Source organism: Diplotaxodon limnothrissa, linkage group LG7 (assembly GCF_057381915.1).
Source record: "Diplotaxodon limnothrissa isolate DT_005_m linkage group LG7, D_limnothrissa_male_GT1.1, whole genome shotgun sequence".
Classification (NCBI taxonomy): domain Eukaryota; kingdom Metazoa; phylum Chordata; class Actinopteri; order Cichliformes; family Cichlidae; genus Diplotaxodon; species Diplotaxodon limnothrissa.
The window spans coordinates 46,169,865-46,191,274 of NC_140602.1; the positions used below are offsets into that span (position 1 = coordinate 46,169,865).

General features: G+C 39.6%; 3 protein-coding genes across 3 annotated transcripts; 1 reads left to right on the forward strand and 2 right to left on the reverse strand.

Moving 5' to 3' along the window:
• The first annotated feature begins 20 nt into the window (after nt 1-20).
• uqcr10 (ubiquinol-cytochrome c reductase, complex III subunit X) lies at nt 21-718 on the forward strand. Its single transcript, XM_085358257.1, has 2 exons — nt 21-180; nt 367-718. Exons 1-2 carry the CDS (start codon nt 40-42, stop codon nt 412-414), a joined length of 189 nt encoding a protein of 62 aa, XP_085214383.1. The 5' UTR covers nt 21-39; the 3' UTR covers nt 415-718.
• A 2,493-nt stretch (nt 719-3,211) lies between these two features.
• gal3st1b (galactose-3-O-sulfotransferase 1b) lies at nt 3,212-4,566 on the reverse strand. The gene is made up of 2 exons (XM_085358258.1): nt 4,445-4,566; nt 3,212-4,349 (listed from the first exon to the last, which is right to left on the reverse strand). Exons 1-2 carry the CDS (start codon nt 4,564-4,566, stop codon nt 3,212-3,214), a joined length of 1,260 nt encoding a protein of 419 aa, XP_085214384.1.
• A 3,258-nt stretch (nt 4,567-7,824) lies between these two features.
• On the reverse strand, nt 7,825-19,466 carry prodha (proline dehydrogenase (oxidase) 1a). Its single transcript, XM_085359766.1, has 14 exons — nt 19,055-19,466; nt 18,610-18,818; nt 16,946-16,980; nt 15,261-15,410; nt 15,041-15,105; nt 14,584-14,700; nt 14,387-14,466; nt 14,169-14,250; nt 12,943-13,035; nt 12,681-12,827; nt 11,468-11,643; nt 11,284-11,382; nt 10,920-11,008; nt 7,825-9,396 (listed from the first exon to the last, which is right to left on the reverse strand). The coding sequence occupies exons 1-14, from the start codon at nt 19,403-19,405 to the stop codon at nt 9,206-9,208; spliced, it is 1,884 nt and encodes a 627-aa protein (XP_085215892.1). The 5' UTR covers nt 19,406-19,466; the 3' UTR covers nt 7,825-9,205.
• Between the last annotated feature and the right edge of the window lie 1,944 nt (nt 19,467-21,410).

Below are 21,410 nucleotides of genomic sequence, written 5' to 3' on the forward strand. Positions count from 1 at the left end.
GCACATCCGTTCCTGCGCAGTGAGTACTGAACCGTCGACATGGCGTTGGCTAAGTCTGTCTACAATCTTCTCTTCAGGAGGACATCTACGTTCGCTGTAACCATCATGGTTGGAGCTGTCCTCTTTGAACGAGTATTTGACCAAGGTGGAGATGCGATCTTTGAGCAAATGAATCGCGGGGTGAGTGCGTGTTTTGAGCTTTTAAAGCACCTGACCTTGTACGCAGAGGGCGAAGCGGCGCTAGCGTTAGCCGAGCTAACTTGCCCGCTAAGTCGAGCGTTCTGGTCTTTTGACAACTTCTTCGTTTAGCAATGCCCATCAGTTGTCTGAAAACTCTAACGTTACATTGCATGTGTTTTATTGCAGAAACTGTGGAAACATATTAAGCACAACTATGAAAACAAAGAAGAATAATGGGACACTGGCTGGGGTTCTATAAGGCTCGATGGCATATGTTGTCACATTTCCATTATCCATTCTTCATGGGCTCCACACCTGAATCAATTCAACATGGACAATGTGCTCAAAGTCATGCCCAGGCTATCGGCGGCTGCCAAGGGACCTACGAGAGCCGACAGACGGTCCAGACCCCGTGAAGATGGAGCAGTGGTTCCTGTCGCTTCGTCTCCTTCCTTGATGTTAATTGTAACGCCTTTGTTTTCCTCACTGATTGTAAATTGTTAAATTAAACATGTATTTGTCTAACATACTTAAGCGTCTTGGTTTATCACGTTGAATATCTTTAAAAAGTTTCTATGTCCTTTCACCATGTAGTTATTTCTAGTATCTAGGAGAGAACTCGTGTCAACTGCATGTTTGCAAACTTTTAAGCAAGTGATTTCTACTTTTGTTGGCATCAGTTCTTGAAGAAAACATTTTTTTTCAACCTGTATTTAACCAGCAAAGTGTATTGTTGAGGCAGTCTCTCTTGTGTGGGGTTACAGAGGCAGCATTAATCTGACATTATTTGATGACAAGAAAAACTGAAGGTCTTGAAGAAAATCTACACAGAAGCACACACAAGGTGTCTGTTTAATGGGGAAAAGACGTTGTCTAGTATATATTTGCAGAAGTTGAGTTGCTATGGGGTTTTCAGCTAAGAGTTCTGAAGTCATTTGTCAATGCTTAACAATTTTGTAATATCCCCTTCAATGAATGTACAAGTCTTAATATCTTAATGGAGGGTGGCATAGATTTTATACTGGAAACCCTTCCTGTTCCAACCCTCCCACTGTTCCAGGCTTAGGACCAGCACTAGGCCCCTCAAAAGGTCAATGTGTGTGTCTTCCTGGTCTTGGATCTTGTGCTTTTATGGGTGAATGTGAATGAACCCCTATTCATGCACTCTGTTAAACCTGCATTAAAAGACTGATCACCGAAAGAAAAACTATTAATTCCATAATTTTCTTGTGGAAGTTATACAAGAGCAGGATTCTGTCTTTCAGCAATTTGAAGCACTTCTACTTTATTATATTGTTAAGCAGGGAAGGAAATTGCAGAGGGAAACACACAAGCAGAAAAGGCACCCAGTTAAATGAGGCAAACTGCCACATAACCACAAAAATATTTGGACCAATTGACCACTATGGCCACACTCACTGCATTACAGTAAAACTGGGTCAAGTTCATGTAACAAAAATAACATTCACATCACCAAAAGGTAAATGATTTTCAGGCTGCTAGATTGTATCAGTTACATTCATTGGCTGATACACAGTAGGTAATGACTGATACTCAAACACACCTGTCACAAGCTTTCTGCTGTTGCTTTTTACAGTTTGCCTGACTACAAACTATAAGCAGGTGTAAAAAATGTTTTAGTTCTGGAAAATTTATACACACACAAGATTTTGCGCTAACTAAATAACATAAACATGTATTTTTGTTTCAAACCTCGGCAGTTCAAACAACCTTGCCAAGTCAACAAGTGACAGTAAGTGATGGGATGTTAGTGTTATTTGTACTGTAAAACTTAAACTTATCAGTTGTAATAATTAGAAGTAACACTTAATCTTATCAAACTCAATAACTAAACAAGCACCCACTATCACAACAAATGGAAACTAAACTAAAACAAAATACAAAAACAGTTGCAAAAACACTGTCTTAGCTCTGCTGCAAGCACATGTATAAGAAATCATCCTTAAGCAAAAACGTGATTCATATTTTCACAATGCAGGGGAGGTGCATCTAAGCTCCAGATTCTGACAACATGCTCTCCATATCACTATCATTCTCAGGGAGCCAAACCTGTGCAGAACTTCTCCATGGACATAAAAAGTGATTATGCTCTTAAATTTATCCAGTGCAAGGAGGTCCATGTATCACTGGAGTTTGTGTACTCTCCAAGTGTCAGTGCATCTGCCAGCAGCTACCAAGTGAAGAAATTAAAAGTCACTAACTAAAACCTTCTCAGTCTTGAAATGCCAAAGAGGCAAATTTTGGCAAAATACAACAGCTCTTTATTTAAACACATTAATCAGCTGAGTCACCAATGACTTCATCTGCCTGAACTGAAGATTAATAGATAGGTGCGCGTGTCCAACCATGTTATTGATGAAGACAACTGGTGTAAACTATTGAGAGGGTTGGAGAAAGGCCTCAGCCATTCAAATACATTCCACACAGCTGCATTTGAGTCCCAGGCCAGTGGAGGGCACACTATCACTGCCTCATACTTCCACCTGCAAGAATCCAGGTATCGCTCATGACTCACTAATGGCTCGATTACCATGTGCTTAACAAAACACCAATACCAGGGGTAGGTGAGCTGTTACATAGCTTGAAACAAATGTATTAGAAAACAAACATATAAACACATTATAACAGGAATGCTGGTTTTGTAAGTAGCCAGCCTGTTTAAGCCTAAACCTAATGTTAAAAAGAAAACATAAACACATTGCCACTAACACACTAGCACAGTATTTGTTGAGTATTATTTGAGATACACATAACCAATGTTTTGGCCTTTCTCTGAATATATTCCATAACACGTGCACAAAATGTGACATTACTGTGTTTACAGTTCAAATAGGCATATTTTCACGTGACAATGAACTGCCAGTAAGAATTTATTATTAAAACCTGAAAATGTTTAAAAATAAATAAGGTGAAAACATTTGTTAGGAGATGAGCATAACACACGAACATTCACTACATTAGTATTTTTACTCAATTCGCTTGTTAAAACCAGTAGGCTATGGCTCAGCTGTCAGTAGATAGCATCTTTTAACCAACCCCACAGTCTTGTGAGCCACAGGCTTACACCCAGCTCGGATAAGTATTGTATTTCAGGTGTGAGCATTTTTTCACAGACTGTCCTGAATCTCGGATCAACATCTTTCTTAATGTTGTAACCCAGGATGGAACTCTCTCCAACCGGCTGCCAGGGCAGGAAACGCCTGTTCTGAATCTTCTGCGCTTCAACCGCACCTCCGCCTTCAATACAGATGTCCTTCATCTCAGCATTTCTTCGCCTCAGCTCCTCTACTTCCTGCTTCATTCTTTCTCTCCCATATGCCTCGACTCTGGCCCAGAAGGTACCATTAAAATACTGATAGAGTTTCCAGTCTGCCCCATTCCACTGTAGAGCTTTGGCTCTCATCTCAGCATCCAAATGAGACACGGATGAGCTCTTGCGAGCATTAAGCTTAAAGTACAGGATGTCCTCCATTGTCCAACAGAGCAAATCCTTCAGCAGAATAAGAGACTCCTCGAAATATTCTGCAATGAGGACCAGATGAAAACGTCTTGATAAGTTCTTAATTTCTGTCATGACGCGAGGATCATCAGCCTTGAGGTTGTTATCCAAACCAAAGTCAAAAAAGAGCAGATTTTTTAGATAGAATGAGTTGAAAGCCTCTGGACTGTAAAAGGCCCAAGGGTTGTTCAGAAACTCTGCCAGCTTGTTTTCACCTCTGATCCTCCACGTAAGGGGAACTACTTTGTGGTAGTAATGGAAGGAAGATTCAAAAAGATCCACCGGGTCACGCAAGATGGTGACGTACACACTGTCTGGAGGCAGGAGCTTGGACACTTCTTGATGATCAAAGCGCATGTGGTTGCAAACGATGTTGAAACATTCTCCAGGTTTGTAGTCCTTCACCTGGGAGCACAGGAACGGCGATGGGTAGAAGAAGTCATTGCGCCCATCAGGAAATGCAAACCTGAGCTTGTGCTTTTCTCCAAACCTGAAGAGGACATTGAGGATGGTGCTGCTAGCTGTTTTATGCGTCTTCATAAACATGACATTCACTTTGGGTGAGCACTCTTCTGAGTGAGTCTGCTTGATCAAACTTTTGTTTTGTAATTTTGCCACACCGAGGGGACACGTGTCTTCTTGGGAGTCGCTGTAAATATATCCAATAAGTCAGTTTACCGAGTTTATCTTATCATATCTCTTATCTTTTGTGAACAAAATAATGATTTCCTTTGAAATATTTACCTGAGTTTCACTTGGTTTGGGTTTCTTAAGCAGTACAGCACCACCATGACGTTGGTCAATAAAACCCATGGAATCAGAACTCGTAACAGAGCCTTGCATTTAGTTGCTTTGATGCCTGACATTATGTGAACCGAGAAGAAACCTGAAAATGAAATCAGAGGTTACACGAGTATAGAGGCGAGTATAGAGGCGAAAGGCAAACACGGCTCTGAATTTACATACTTCATTTGATTTTACTGTTTAACTGCTGCTCTCACAAGCGCCAGACAAATCAATGAACAGCCCAAGTATGCATTTGTGGCAGGAACATCTTGCACAAAACCCTACTAATTACCTCCATTTTCATTTTTTATGGCAACAGTAATGAATAACGACTTATAAACATACATGCAATTCCTATGTTTTAATCTGTCAAGGGGAAAAGGTTAAAACAATGTCCATATGATAAACAAGGAGGGAGGTACAGACTAAGGAGATAAGAGAGAAAATTGCTGCATCGTTCAAATGAAACATACAGCCCCTATGTTGACACTAAACACATGTTTATGGTTTTATAATTTCCTCTTCAACAAACAGCAGAGAAGAGAAACAGATCAGTCTTTGCTGTAACAGCATCGTGCTCGAAGAAAACATCTCATGTGAAGTGAAAAATGACTGGACATCACGTTTCTACTGCACTTCTGTTATCGACACCTCTGATTGGCCAGATAAACATTCCAGATAAAGGCAGAAGTGGTGTCATGTGACTCTGGCTCTTTTGTACTGACTAAATATTGCTTGTGATAGCAACCCAGGTATGAGAGTATTTGCTGAGTGTGTGTCACCAAGTAGCGAATAAGTAAGTCGAGTTAAGACTTTCAGCCTGCGTGTAAATGGTGTTGGAGTTTTTCTAGCAAAACAGAGAGTGAGAGTCTGACTTACCTGAAGATGACAGCATTAGAGGTGTTAGGGTGAGGTTAGGCTCCCTTCTAGACCTTGAAATCGCATTTGTCCATCCTAGAAGTGGTATCTTATTGGCTGCTGGATAAAGAGGAAGAGGAATTCTCCTCCCACAGGGGCAGGTATGCAAAGTAGCCTGGACCTGAAGGACACACCTCTGTATAACTGTTGTCATAAATAACCTATCAAGCTAAAAAGACGTTGCTCTAAAATGTGTTCAATTCATGTGTATATGTACAAGTATATGTTATGGTAAATATGTTATGGCTTTGATGATAGTGCATTGATGAAACTTCCAAATATAAGAGGAGGTGCATAACTATAACTGTATTATAGAAGTGTACTAAACTCTGTGCTAGCTCCAGTCACATTATTACCTCTTTGCCAGGTTTTCTCAAATTATTTTTTAAAGTCTGAAACAGACTGTATTAGCCAAATATTATTTAGCAGTTTATAATAAGTAAATGCAGTAATTAGTACTAACCAGTTTAAGTAAATTTCCTGCATTTAACCATCGTATCCAACCAAAGGCAGTAGCTGGTAAAGTAAAAAGTAAACACCTTAATGCTGTTTAAGAGAACTTGTTGGTCCAGTCACACGAGCACTGGTTAAGTCACAAAGCATTTTCTTTTTATACTAAGCTATATATTAAGATTTTTATGTCAAGTCAGTTCTCTGTGACCACATACACACTTTATTAGTACACATGTTATTTACTATCCACAGTTTAGAATATATGTAGCTAGGATATACTGTTTCAAAGCTTGCACAAATGTTCATGGATGCAGTTTGGACTCCTGAGAACACAAATCTTACTATCATTCATTATCTTTACACTTACAATATAGAATGTTGGTGCTCAGGTTAGACATGGTACAGTTTGGATATAGCCGTGTGTGCTGTGCTTACTGACTGTTTTTCTTCTGTCCCTAGATACTTGGGCACAGGTGTTGGCTCAGCTGCTGTTGCAGTTTACTGAATTATCTGTTCCAGTAGGTCACATCAACTTAGCAGAGGGAGCCCACTCCTATGTGGCAACAGCTACGGCTGATGTCACTGACATCAGAATACGTCAGAGGGTGATCCAGAGTATTTCACTAAAAAATAAGAGCAGGGTTGAACCTATACCAGCTTAGACTGGATAAACGTAGGAATGCCTGAGGCAGGAGCTTAAAATAGTCATTCTTCTTTTATTTCCACAAGTTTTTAAGGTGACAGATTTTAAAACATTACTTAGTAAAAAGCTGTTATTAGATCCAGCTGTCTTAGCTAATTATAGACTGATTTCTAAGAGTAATTATCAAACAGTTAACTGATCATTTGCATAGCAGCGGTTTATTTGAACAGTTTCAGTCAGGATTTAGACTACATCGCAGTGCAGAAGGTGCGAACGTTACAAATAGTTTTCTTATAGTCTCTGGCTGTAGACTCATCACTGTTTGTCCTGTTAGACCTTAGTGCAGCTACTGTTGTCCACGGTATTTAACTACAGAGATTAGAATTACCATGCAGTGATTTGAATCACATGTCTGATAGATTCAAATTTGTTCATGTAAATGGAGAATCTTCCTCCCACACAAAATTTAGTTCTGAGTTCTGTGCTGGGACCAGTACTTTTTTTGGTCTTCACTTTATACATGCTTCCCTTAGGAAGTATTTTTAGAAGACATTTCATTGCTATGCAGATGACACACAGCTTTATCTGCCCACGAACCCAGATGAACACAGGTATATCTTTAAGACATAAAGGTTATTGCTCATGGTTCTAAAAAAGATCTTTATGTAAAATCTGAAATATCTAATAAATATGTCGTGTAACCCACTTTAAAATTAGGCATTAAGCTTTCCTTTTTGATAAAGGTTATAGTTAGGACTGGATCAGGTGACCATAAACCCTTCCTTAATTACACTGCAATAGGCCTAGGCTGCTCAGGAGCTTACCATGATGCACCAAGCATTTTCTTTACCCATCTCTTTCCACTCTCCGTTTACACACCGCTATTGTATTTAATCAGCAGTATTTATTAAAAGCTCTGTCTCCCATTGTCTTTTGTCCTGTCTCTCTCTCTGCTCTCTTCCCTTTCTCCTCAATCCCAACGATCATGGCACATGGCTGCCCCTCCTTAAGCATGGTTCTCCCAGAGGTTTGTTCCTGCAAAAAATGAGGTTTTCCCTCCCAGTGTCACAAAGTGCTTGTTCGTAGGGGGTTATCTGAATGTTGGAGTTTCTTTCTAAATTTGTAGGGTCTTTACCTTATAGTATAAAGCACCTTAAGCAAACTGCTGTGAATTGGTGTTATAGAAAAAAAGTGATTTGAGAATTGAACTGAATTATGTCAGTCTTTGGGACCACCATAAACATTTGCAGTCTGAATAAGAAAAAACAAACAAACATTTCTTGTTCTTTTTCTTTAAAATTAACTATTTTATTTATTTACATATATTTACACAAGTACATAATATCTTGATACAGCAGTGATGACGAAATAAAACAAGAAAATAAAAGAGAAGACACAAGACAACATCTCTCATCAGAAATTGACATCTACATATACAATAAACTGTATGGGTGACAAATTAAAGGTAACACAAATCATTCAAAGATGCTCACAACAACACCTCTTTGTAAAATTCTTCTCCATGATCACAAAAGCCACATGCCATTTCACCTCGCCCACAGCTTATATTATATAATAGTGCAATTGTTCTTGTAGTACTTGAATGAAAGCTACCTAAAAACTGCTAAATTATCTACGGCATGATTTTTTTTAACATTTTGAAACATAGGTCACAACAGTCCCCGTGTTTCTGCTTTGAACATCTGTCACCGTTCATGGATCAGAGCATGCCGTCGATTTCACCGATTGTGAAATTTAGGCCATCTGGCAGATGTCAACAACTGAAGCATCAAAACATTAATAACTCCTCAAATGGATCACACCGAGTCTCTCTGTTTGCTGTTTGTTTTATCAGAGGCGAAATGAAGGTTTGCTCCTGCAAACATGTGCTTCAAAAGACTAGGTAGTTATCTCGCCTGCAGGCATCTGCAGCAATAATTCCATTTGATCTGCCGTTCCTCTTTTGTGGAGTGGACATGAGAGACTGAAACAGGGATCATCTTTCCCGGGATGCAAAATCTATTGTTTACAATTTTATAGAACTGATTATGATTAAAAACCACAAACGTGACTACAGATGTATGCAGTTTTAATACAATTAAAGTTGCTATAATGCAAAGTAATTATGTTTTCACACATAATCCCTAATTAAAAAGGTTTACCCTTTGGAGTGGTGTACAGTAAGAAAAAAATAACCATAAGGCACTTGTATCTTTTAACTCAACACAATACTTACCACAACATGCAAAGAGTACAATTTTTAAAAGCACAGGATGGCTTTTATGCACACAAGTAGGCCAACTTTGGCATTCAAACCTAATTTCTTATCTTCCACTGAATAATTCAATGTAGTCTATCAGGGAAGACCACCATTTAGAAATACACACACATTAAGTTATTTTTAAAAAGTTTTTAGATGTATGCTGATTTTAAGAATTATCAAGGCCAGTTTAAAAGTTAAACAAATACTAAAATCACATTTTAATGTGACCTAACATCTTCTGCTGCAATATTTCAGCACTACTGTATTGCATGAATACTTAAATATTTAAAATATTTGTCAGTAAAGCTGAAAAACAGTCTTTGCTCTGTCCTCTAGTGAACCAGGAAAGACAAGTCCCAGCTACAAAGAGCAGCTAACACAGAGGTACACCAAGAAGGGTGGAATGCCCAGAAATATTTTGCATATTGTCTGCAAATGTGATTTAGTAAACAGGCTTGTAGATAATCTGACCAGCCAGCAGTCTGCGCCTCAGCTCCTTCCACAGCAGGCTCCTCTCTCTCTGGGATCTCTTCATGATCCCGCGGTTCTCTTGAGCACGGCGGGACAGGTAGGGGATTACTTCATTGACAGGGCCGTATGGAACGTATTTGTAGACTGGAAAACCTGCTTGGCCTGTTTTCAGATAAGAGAAGGAGATTCAGTGTTCACAGTCACCACCATGTGTGAATATGGTGTATAACAGCATGCAGTCGATACATTCTGCTTATAATACAAGAATACATTAAGTTAACAATCGCGAATGAAGTGAACAAACAGAGGGTACCAAGTTGTATTCACACATGCACTGAAGTCCTGAGCTTTCCAGACAACACCTGACAGAGGTGCATGTGGGAACACAAATGACTCGTGTAGTCAGACTGGACATTAAACGGTCTTTAAGTTCACAATCTACGTGATGTCCAACTGTGCCTGTTTCACAATAGTTGAAGTAAGAGTCCTGTGAAATCATGCAAGACCCCAGTTTAAACCAGAATATTTCAAGTTGTGAGCACACAGATGAGCCAAAGTCCTGTTGTGTGCTCGACTGTTCCGCTAACCAACGTAGGGGGAGGTATGGGGAGTGTTAATGTTCAGTGAAAAAAGGTGAAGTAACGAATGGTGCGGAAGAAACTATAAATCAAATTCCTAATAAATCACTTTTAAATTGCAATAAAACTAATAAATTGAGGTTCTGCAGACACTTGACCACTAACAATCATGGGACAATGTAGGATCAAGTGAATAAGGCCCTAGTCACACTGGCTTAGAGACCATCCCCCCGACTGATTGTGAGTGAAAGCTGGAGGCTGGAGGAAAATAAATGCTACAAGCCGAGCCACACAGGTCTAGAGTGCAGTCAGTGACATTCGTTATTTGCCTGAAAGTGAAGGACTTGTCTAAAAATACTGGCCAGCTGTTTTCCGAGCTGAAGTGAAACCATCGTAAAGTAAAATAAAAGCTTTACCTTTTGAAAACTTTTACTTTGAAGGCGAACCTTTTACATTTTTGCTAGGCTTTTAACTACCACTCGGCTACTAGTTGGAGAGTTTTAGTAGACATAAATAAAAACCACAGGCAATCCAAGCAATTAGTGGAAGCTTTTTAGTGCAGCACCTTTTTTTTGCAACCAGTTTTACCCAGTGCATGAGCAACAAGCAGTTTAATTTGAGCCTGAGAGTGTTAAGTGACACCGAGGTCAGACTCCTCTTTTAGTGAGTTTCTCAGATATAGATATCTCCTTTGTATTGAGGGATTAATCATCTGCAAAATCAAACAAATGACTTAAACAGCAACAGTCTAAAAATATAAAGTTGAAGCAGCTGTTAAAGAACCTGGATGATAAATGTTATGTTGTGTTTGTACAATGATTAATATCATTCACAGGAATAAGAGTAGCATTAAACTTCTCCTCAGACTACTATGACAGGACAAGCGTGACATTTTCTAACACTAAGTGAAGGGCACTGGCAACACAAAGTGTTTGCTGTCAACATGACCTCAGACAAGGTCAGTGACTGCCTGGATATCGTAGCATTGACATCACTGGGAACAACACTTCAGTGGTACGTCTTTGACCACATGACCACACGCCTACATGACATGTGCCTCGGTGATTTCGCAGCATGCAGTTTACTTTAGTGCTGAGTGTAACATACCTAGTGGGAAGCTGATCTGGTCACACATCCCCAGCAGCTGTCCAAAGTAAACTTTATTCTCAGTGGGTGACAGGCCCATTTCATTCATCCTGGAAAAAAAACAAAAAAAAAAAACAGAGAAACACATTTTAAAGGACTGTTACATAATCAGATGTGGAACATACTATCCCACCACTCTCTGTTAACCCTACAGCTGCTTTGGAGGCTTTACAAGGAATATTTCACTTTGAGCAGTTATACAAGTATGAGTTCAGACTGTTAGGGTTAATCCTTCAGAAATGAAAGCTTTAGGGTATTTGTACATGGTCAAACTAAATCTGAGTTTTGTCTCTGCACATGTAAAGTGCTCAAGGACAAAACGTACTTATCGAGGGTGAACTTCACTGTGTCCTCATTGTGAGTTGCAACCATGACATTTGCTTTCCTGCTGTGTTCAATCTCCTCCAGCACATACTCCAAACACCTAAACAAACAGTGGAACAGATGGTTAGGATTTATGCAATTTCTAGCAGAATCACCAAGCGGCTTGATAAAAATTCAAGACTTACTTATGATACATCCTGTTAGTGGCCTCATAGTCTGGGTTTATTGGATCCTCATATCCAATTTCCTTCGCCCTGGCTCTCTCTTGGTACATGTAGGCTCCGCGAACGAGTTTGGCACCAAAGTACCAACCCTCCCGCCGAGACAGCTCAACATCCAAGGTCACGTTGTCGTAGGCTTCCTAAATGCCGTTAACAACACAAACTTAAAAGGGCATCCAAACCTAGCATAAAATAACCACAATTATGCTAATTGTAACATCGGTAGATGCAAAATTGCATGATTAATGTGCACAAAATATCTTTTGTTTTTTTAATATATATAAAAAGCCATATCATTTAAGGAAAAAATGTGGAGAGCTCTTAACTTGTAGTTATATCTTCCTCATCACTACAATCACAAGAAAAGTGTCATAATTATCAGATCCTGTTTGTTCTCTTTACACTGCACATAAAGTTTAGAGTTCAGATGAAGATTGTGGTGATCACTTTCAGCACTCTCTGTGGTCAGGTGCCACTATCTGTGTAGGTTCTCAGTCATCCAGGTCACGGTAGTGCAATAAGCTTGGAAAGAAAAGTATTTCTCAGACCTTGTTTCATGTGATGAGGCACATGATTAATAATCTTAAACGACAACCCACACTAGGGATTATACAACTGGCACTCTCCACCATTTGGTTTTAGGAATGAAGAAGCCGCTTGGATGAGAGATAAAACATTTTCATGAAGTACAAACATTTTTCTGGTGGTACCTCGGTCCAGGCTAAGGACTCAAGGAAATTATGTATTTCTGAGGTTGTGGAGCTGTTGAAGTTGTTCCCACTGGACTTAAGATCTGTGGACACTGCTTAAGACCCAGTTTACAGATTTTGATTTTGGATGCTGAGATATAAATACATTTCACCTCCTTACTTATGGACAGATTATTGAGGGAGAAACTGGCAGTAGTATTGGCAGATTTGGGACTAATTTTTGTGTAATAAACAAACTGATGTGCCACAGTTTGGAAAGCACTCTGGCAAAGAAACTTCCTGTTTCTTATAAAACATTGCTTTAACTAATAAAGCATTGTTAAAGCATATTTAAAGAAATACTGCAAAATAAAAACACTATCGGTATACTCTGTGTGCTTCGATAGGTTAGTAAGTAGCAACAATCATCACGACACACACTAGTTTATCAGTCGAGTTCAGCTTCATTGAGAAAACTGCAGTTTCACCTTGAGGTAACACTGGTAGGTGTTGAAAATGACTGGCTTTTCTCTGTTGAATTTCCTCTGCATTTCCAGGGTCAGGCGACTGATAGCTGGTTGGAAGTACGTCTGCTCGGCATCCACCATTAGCCTCACCCCGTTCTCTACAGCATGCTGGAGTGCACAAAAACAATTAGAGAGTAAAATATGAAGCACCATATAAAACCGTGTCCTATCCCTATATTGTTGCCCACACTATTTGCAGGTACAGGTTGCTTAGTGTCCTCACCTTGGCCAGAATATCCACTCTCTGCAGCATTCTCTTCATCTGCCTCTCTTCTTCTTCGGTAAATATATTCAGCAAAGGCTCCAGATGGCCGGTCTATGCAACCAAAACAAAAAGATATTAATCGACTTTATGATTAATATAAAGCCGTAAATTTTATCTCCATGTGACTGGCAGGAAAGAGTTCAACATCGGTGCCAGAAACGTTTCCTATATTTGTCAGCTGCCCTCAATTATACTGGCTACATGGCCAATGCGAAATGAGCACTTCCCAAAACAAGTCCCAAAACATGCTATTCTAATGCATTAAAATGTTTTTGCTTGTGGTGGGAAGGCATAATGTTCCCCCAGGTTGGCAATTTAACTTGTTGCCACAAAGCAATAAAGACTTTATGACAAGGTGAGAAACACAGCTGTTGCTGTTGTTGGCACTTCATTTTTCTAGTTTTATTCCTCATTTTAAATCGTTTATTACACCATAAATTTAATAACATAGCTATAGATAAATCATAAATTAGAAAAGCCATGTACAAGAAGCATTTTATCTACTTTAAAAGTTCATAATAATTAACAGAAAAAGGTAGTCATCTTTTTCATTGGCCTTTAAAAGCCTCCAAAGTTTGGATTTGTTGGCTTTATAAGCTTCTAAAATGTGGAAGGTAATGCTGTGACACAGTGAAAATGGAGAGATAAGACAACAAGTGACCAAAGGAGGCCACAAATGAGAAGAAATAACAAGATTAATAGCAGAACAAGTACAAAAAAGGGAGAGACATTTGATTGTCGAACACAGTTGTATTTCTGTTATCAACAGTAGACATAAAATAGCATAGATTACCTTTACTAAGTTCATATTATCTTAACTGTAACTAACTTGATGCTCTCCTAAAATCCCACCGCAGATTCTTTGCAGTTGGCCTGAATTAAACAGCCGATTCTCTTTTTAGTAAGGCCAGTAAAGGTTTTGAACAAAAGGTAGTAGGGAAGGCATTAAGGCAAAGGGTGTTTTATGTTTGCGTTCAGTCAAGCATGATAATCTTTTCCACTTCAGTGGAAATGGCTGAACAAACATGGAGTGCCTGGTAACAGCTTATCTGTGTATTGCACAGGGAATAAGAAACAGCGAAGAGATGAAGCAATACCTGTGATCATTCAAACCAAACAGCTGAAATCCAGTCGTTTTTTCTCCCACCTCCAAACCACTAAAACGTCATGTGATGATGACTCACCTGAAGGTTTGGCACCATAAGCAGATTTGAAATCTTTGTTGTGTCGTTTATTAAACTGTTCCAGTCCAACAGATCAATTGTTCTAGAAGTAAGACATGAGAATATAAAGCCAAAAGAGAAAAAGCTGAATAAAGGTAAAACTAGAAATAACTTGGATGAAGAATTAGTAAGGTGCAGTTAAAGGAGATTAATTGTAAACAAATGAGTGACTGTCCTACCCAGACAGGCCCAGCTTCTCTCCAGTAAACCAATTCTCTATGTCATCTTTGGCTCCAACACCCAGCTCAGTCAAACTTTCCTACAATGAGAGTACACCTCAGTTCATTATTGAGAACCATAAAGGTTGGAACACCTTAAAAATAACTAAAAAAAAAATGACATGAAGACATCATTTGAGCATAAACTTGCATATCACCTTGAGCTGCTCCAGCTCCAGTTTCTGTTCTAAAACCGTCATTTGAGATTTTCCCTGTTGCGCCGACAGGAAGTTAAAAAACCGTCTCCATTTAACCAGGACTTCGGAAAACTGGAGCTGTTTGAACAGAGGGCAACATATTAATTATCAAGTAACAGCAGTAGTTTTATCCGAGGGTTTGTAATGGGGTTAACTGACCACAAGAGTAGTTTGTTTACAGACAAAAATCAAACAGTTTAACTATCTTTTAATCTTTGACACTGAGATGTAAAAACTACTTTTTTTACTGATCAAAACTTTGAAGTGATCAAGTAAAAAGAAAACGATTTCCTCCTGTAGTCAGACTAGTTCTTCTGCTACATTTCTTTGCTAAATTAAGGTCATTTAAGACTTAAGTCTAAACCCTGCGACACTACGTTTCAGTTAACAATGAATGAATGAAAAACGTTAATCTTACAAGGAACTGTGGACGACCCAGTGCAGTCATTTTGATAGCAGAAAATCCATCATTAGAAGCTCCACCTGAGAGGAAACAACAAACCTCATGTCACTTTTTTTTTATTAGATTTTTTTCTTTAAATAAATAATCTACTTCGTTAAATTACTTTTTAAGTATTTATGTTTTACACTATTAAAATGAACCCAAACTGTGCTTGACCAGCAGTTGTACTACTTACCAGAAGCTTTAATGCAGTTTATGAATGTCTCCATTTGCATATCACATTTGGCCTCATCTGCATAGAAGTAAGTTCGTGCACTGATAACTCCCCCGCGCCTGTCTCCAAACTGACGATGGGCCTTGTACTTCTTCTCACGATGATCCGCACCTGAAGTGAGACGCAACTTTAGTGGCTTGTTGCATGAAAAAAAACCCTCAAGTTCACCAAGATTTTGATATCCCGACGATTAATAATCAATTCACATACAAAGGAGATTTAGAGCCTAAACAACACATCATTACTATGCAACTATAATGGTCTATCAAAGGTATCCAGTGCATATTTTGTCCTATATGTGCAAATAAGAACAAGATTTTTGAGGGAATTTAGGATTGTTGTTATTATTATATAGCTCATGTGTGGAGCACATGTAGCAGTGGAGCATCACAGATATAGAGAATGCAGTGCAGAGAAAAGTGGTGTCTTCTTGATAACTTGCTAAAAAATTTGTGAAATAGATTCTGAAAACCTGGCTGACCAATAACCAATAACCATTTCCCTTGCTCATAATGCCTGTATGTACCCAAGCTCTTCCTTAACAGGTGGCCCAATCTGAACGAAAGTTTGCATGAACATCGTCACAAATGCAACAATTAATAACAACTATATGTATTTTAAAAAATGCCTTAATAAAATGATAAATTTGTTCAAGTTACCAATAAATATTTAATTAGGAATTTGAACTACTCATAGGGCTAGACAATGTAATTCTAACACACACACATACTTACATATAAAAATAATATTGACCAGAAGATTAGAAATTAGAAATCATGATTTCTTTACTCTTGCATCAGTGACTGCCCCCAAAGAAGTCAGCTTTATTCGGGACCTAGATAGCATGCAAGATACCTCTTGCATAAAATCCTGGAGGTGCATGTGTTTTATTTTTAAGCTTTGCAGATGATGTAACTGTAATAGAGACAAATGTGTTTGTGAAAACCGAGGGAGGAAAAGGAGGCAGTGGAAAATCCGGGATGGTCATTGGAGAGCTCCGACGAATCCGAGAGCCCTGAAGTAACACGATGGCTATAATGCTGCCTTAACTGATTGCATTTGATTTAAGAGGAGCAGTTTTACTGCTATCATTTATCCTACAACGTGAATGGATTTTCATCAGAAGGAATTCCATCCTAAAGGGGGGCATTTTTTTTAGTTTGTTACAATTACTGAGAGCACAATAGATATCAAAAACAAGCTTTACTTTATTCATTTAAAACTAGCCACTCTGGTTGCAAATCAATGTGCATGTAACACATTAGCACTTTTAATTCAGCTCCCACAAAGACTGATTTGAAGTAAGTATAAAATAAGTTTGTCTCAGAGTGATTGCCAACAGGTAAATGATACACAAACACATTAAATATCAACCCCTTAAACACTACCCAGCTTCACCCCGCAGTGTCTGTTGAACTTGACATTTCAGCCCCCACAAGATCCAGTTATAACCAGTAACATCCTGACTAGACTACGTGGATGCATAACTATGCATACTAAACCACCGAACAGCTGAAGCAGCTGACTAGTCAGCAGCTCAGCCTTGTCAGCTTACTCCACGGCAGTTCTTTAGTCAGAGATGTATGCAAAATAAAATAAAAAATAAAATAAAGTTTGTTAGTTTTGTTTTTTACTGACACACATACCTGGACTTTCTTTCTCTGCCTCAGAAACACATGAACTGTAAAAAAAAAAATTGTCATTAGAACAGTAAAAAAAAAATAAGGCAACAGAAAATTTGTCTCATCTTTGTTTCTTTCAGTCAGATCAATAGCAACTTTTATAACACAGCATACTAACAGTAATAAGACAATGAATAGCGGAAAGTCTGAAAAGTTTCAAAAAGACAGATGACATGATGATAAAAAGCACTGTTTCGTTCTTTTAACAGTCACAATGAAATCTTATGCAACCGTGACAATGACCTGCTTTTCAAGTTATGTTGCGACGTGAGAGACGCATTGGGGAACAAAGGCAAATAGCCAAGGTGAACTAAAACTAAACTAAAAACTAAAACTTGATTTGAAAGAACATTTTAGATTTTTGATTGATTTTTTAAATTAACTAACAGATTTTTTTTTAGAACTTGTAAAAAAAAAAAAAAGTACAGAGGAAATATCCTTAGTGTTAGCATCTGTTAGTTAGCATGATGAGGCATCATTGGTCTTTATCAGAAAAAGCAGTTTAGTTCCTCCTGTGTCTGTTTGTGTGTGTTGGGATAGTCCTAAGTAGAGCACTGTGGGTATTTTAAATCACAGAATATTGTGTAACACTTGCTAGTGTGCCTCAATGTGCCTCCTGAAAGCAACTCTCATGGCAACCCATGAGGCCTTTCAATGATGCCCATCCCATCTCTGAAAAACTGGCTCAACCAATCAGAGCAGGGAGGCCTGTCTTAGCGAGCCAATAGAGGACAAGCACTGTTGAACTGCCTGAGAATAACACAAACAAATTAGGTTTTGATTATAAAGCATTACATGTTATGACTGGCACTGCTTTGATAAAAAGCCTAACAGAAGCCGTCTGTGAGGTGATAAGATAAGAGGACACTGATATCAAAGTGCAGCCCAGAGGAATAGTTTTGACACTCAAGTAGGACACATAACTTGAACTTAAGTGATAATTTCCAGAGGGACAACTTAGTACAGAGACACAGGCAATGGTTAACCAAGAGCATTTCAAATATCACAACTACATTTTTTCATATGTGCATATGGTTAGTTAATGTGCCGAAGAGAAGAGGCAAAATGAGAGGAGAGGCTCTAAAACATGAGCTATATGCATGGAGACATAGACCTAAATACTTCTGTGGAAACTAACAGTCAAATTACTCATTTAATTCACTATTAAAGATATCAATACAAATCAGGTAATACACGTACTACAGTTTCTCAGTCTTTTAATGAACTTGTTGTACTAACACTGCTAAAATATCCATTACTGTGATTTTTTTTCAGTCCTGGAGCTGCTCTTCTAGTGTGCGGCTCCTATTACAGCCACACATGGAGACAAGTAATGGAGAGGACCTCTCTTCCACAGTTTTCTGATTTCTCTGGGTTTTTATGATGTGGTGCAGTTACACACTTGTGATGACACCATGTGATGTTGTGCCATACAAAATAAACTTGACTCAGCTGGCTTTTATGGATTTAGTGAGCTGAACAATCCTGGGTATGCAGCTCACTAAATCTCATCTGACACACACATATATCAAGGTTTATCTTATCTCTTATCTTATATGGCATTTGCAAAGTTGTGCGCACCACAGTCCTTAAGGAGAAATCAGCCTACGTGTGTATTTGCTACTCACTCCATCTCCTTCTTCTCCGCTTCCTCTTGTGTCAGGTCTTCTTCCACGCTGTAGTCCAAAACTGCCCCCACACCAAAGGCCTCATTTTTCCGAATTAACGGTTTGATGGAGTTGTGGTCTTCCCCTGCCACAAACTGCCCATAGAAGGTCATCTTCATCAGCTTCTCAAACATCCACTGTCCAAGCAGCTTCCTGCTCAGATCCATCAGCTGAAAACATGACAGGGACAAGAAAAACAACAGGTTACTCTGCCTGAGTGGTTTACAGCCCCTTTTTCATTTTCACCTCGGCGAGTCAAAAGCGGAAACACATTCATAGCGCGCCAACGCGGAGAGTTCATTGAGCTTTGGTAAAGCGGTGCACCGGTTTGGTGCTGATCTGAACGCACGTGTGTGTAGGGTTAACAGAGGATGCGTTATCGGGCCGATCAGTCCCGTCAACTCACCTCTTTGTTCTTGTCAACCAGGATGTCAAACGTACACAGCTTGAAGACCAACAGACTCCGGAGCAGCTCAATATTACCTTTGCTCTTATAGGCTTCCTGTGTGTTTTCGAAGTCGATGTGGGTTTTACTCAGCGGAGCTTTGGTAGCTTTTCTAGACTGGCTGATGAGTTCAACCGGCGCAGCCTCTACCACGGTGCAGCCATTCGTCTTCTGCTGCTGCTGCTGCTCCTTCTCTTCTCGAGTTTCGGTGGATGCGACTGTTGAGCGGCATCTCGCAGGCGAAATCCGCAGTTTTCGGATGCTGCCGGAGTTTGCCCTGACCAAGGGTGCTACAAACTTAGTGTACGACATGCCTTCTTCGCCTTTCTGAGCGGCAGCTGCACGCAGACTGAGACCGGCAGACTTCTTTGCCGATTGGATATTTGGAGTGTTGCGTAATGAGCGCGCTCTGGTATGTCAGAATCGGGAGGTGGCGCCCTGCCTCACTTGTTACATCACGTCCCCGATAGGCATCACGCAAGAACCACGGGCCTCATTCCAGTGAAAAACCTGAAAAACTCCCCCGTCGTGTAGTAGGAGAAGCAGATGGTTTAAGAGAAGCAGGAGGCCTTATACTGAGGGTAATAGTTATTTGATCCAGTTTGTGAACAGTCCCTCATTATTTGGCCATTTGATTTTAATGCAGAGAGACAGAATATAAAGCAAAAATCCAGAAAAAAAAGACATTACATAAAAGTTGATTTGCATGTCATTCAGCGAAGAAGTATTTGATCGCCTACAACCCAGTCAGGATTTTGGTTCCCACAGATTGTTTGTGTGTCCAATGGGGCCGAGATTACAGTCAGTCAATCAATTGTAGCTACTCAATTCAATTTATTTTATTCATTTATTTACTTACTATTTATTTACTACTGGAGAACCTGTAATGTGCATAAACCTGTAATGTGCATAAAGCCAAAAAACTCTGTTTCTTCCATTACAACCTCTCAACGATAAGCTGTCAGAGCTGTCAAAGGATGTCAGGGCAAGATTGTAGACCTGCACTAGGCTGGAGTGGGCTATAAGACCATTAGCAAGATGTTTAGTGAGAAGGTGACATCTGTTGGTGCAATTATTTGGAAATGGCAATGATATGAAATGGTCACCAGTCACCCTCATTCGATGGAGTTCGATGCAAGATCTTGCTTCATTGGGTGAGTATGATTATGATGGGGGATCAGACCAAAACTACATGGGGGTGGCTGTAGCTCAGGTGGCAGAGCAGGTCAGCCATTAATCAGAAGGTCGGTGGTTCGATCCCAGGCTGCCTCCTGGCTCTCCTTGGGCAAGATACTAACCCCATGTTTGCCTACTGGTGGTGGTCAGAGGGCCCGGTGGCGCCAGTGTCCGGCCTCTGTCAGTGCGCCCCAGGGCAGCTGTGTGACTACAATGTAGCTTGCCATTGCCTGTGTGTGAATGGGTGGATGACTGAATGTAGTGTAAAGCGCTATACAAATGCAGGCCATTTACATGGGAGGAGCTTGTTAATCATCTGAAAGCAGTTGTGACCATGGTAATACTGATAACACTCTACGCTGTATGGTACCAGCAAGGTCCCCCTGCAGAACAAGGCACATGTGCAGGCTAGTGAACATCTTAAGGAGTCAGAGAAGGCTTGGGAGAAAGTGCTGCGGTCAGATGAAACCGAACTTAACTCAGCCCACTGTGTGTGGAGGAAGAGAAAGTATGACCCACAATCAAGGATCGAGGTGGAAACATACTGTTTTTCTGCTAAGGATTACAGGATGACTTTGCTGCATGGAGGGGGCCACTGGAGGGGCGGGCATGTACCATAAAATCTTACATGAAAAGAAAGGGGGGGGGGGGGGGTAGCCAGCCTAAATCCTGTAGAAAATCTTTGACGCTGAAGCTTCAAGTTGCAAACACCTGCCAAGAAACCTAAATGTTTCTGTAAAGAGAAGTCAACCAAAATCCCTCCTGAGATGTGTGCAGATGTGGTGACCAGCTATAAGAAACGCTTTATCTCCTTGCTTAGCAACACCACCAGGTACTTGTGTTTTCTTGAAGATCAAATACTTATTTCACTCTATGATGTGCAAATCAGTTTATAGCTTTTATGTAATGTGAAAATTTTTCTAGATTTTAAGTTGATATTCTCGCTCTCTCTATTAAAATTAAATTAATAATGAACTTTTAATTCAGAGGATAGAAATGAGAACTAGTTTGTGTTACAAAATAAAGCAGTCAGTGTTCTCAATTTTAGTCCCTCTCAGTTTCGTATAAAAGCTTATTTGTTTTTTGTTTTTTTTGGTCATCTCAAAACTTGACTTTATAACTCAAAATTAAGGTTAGGGGA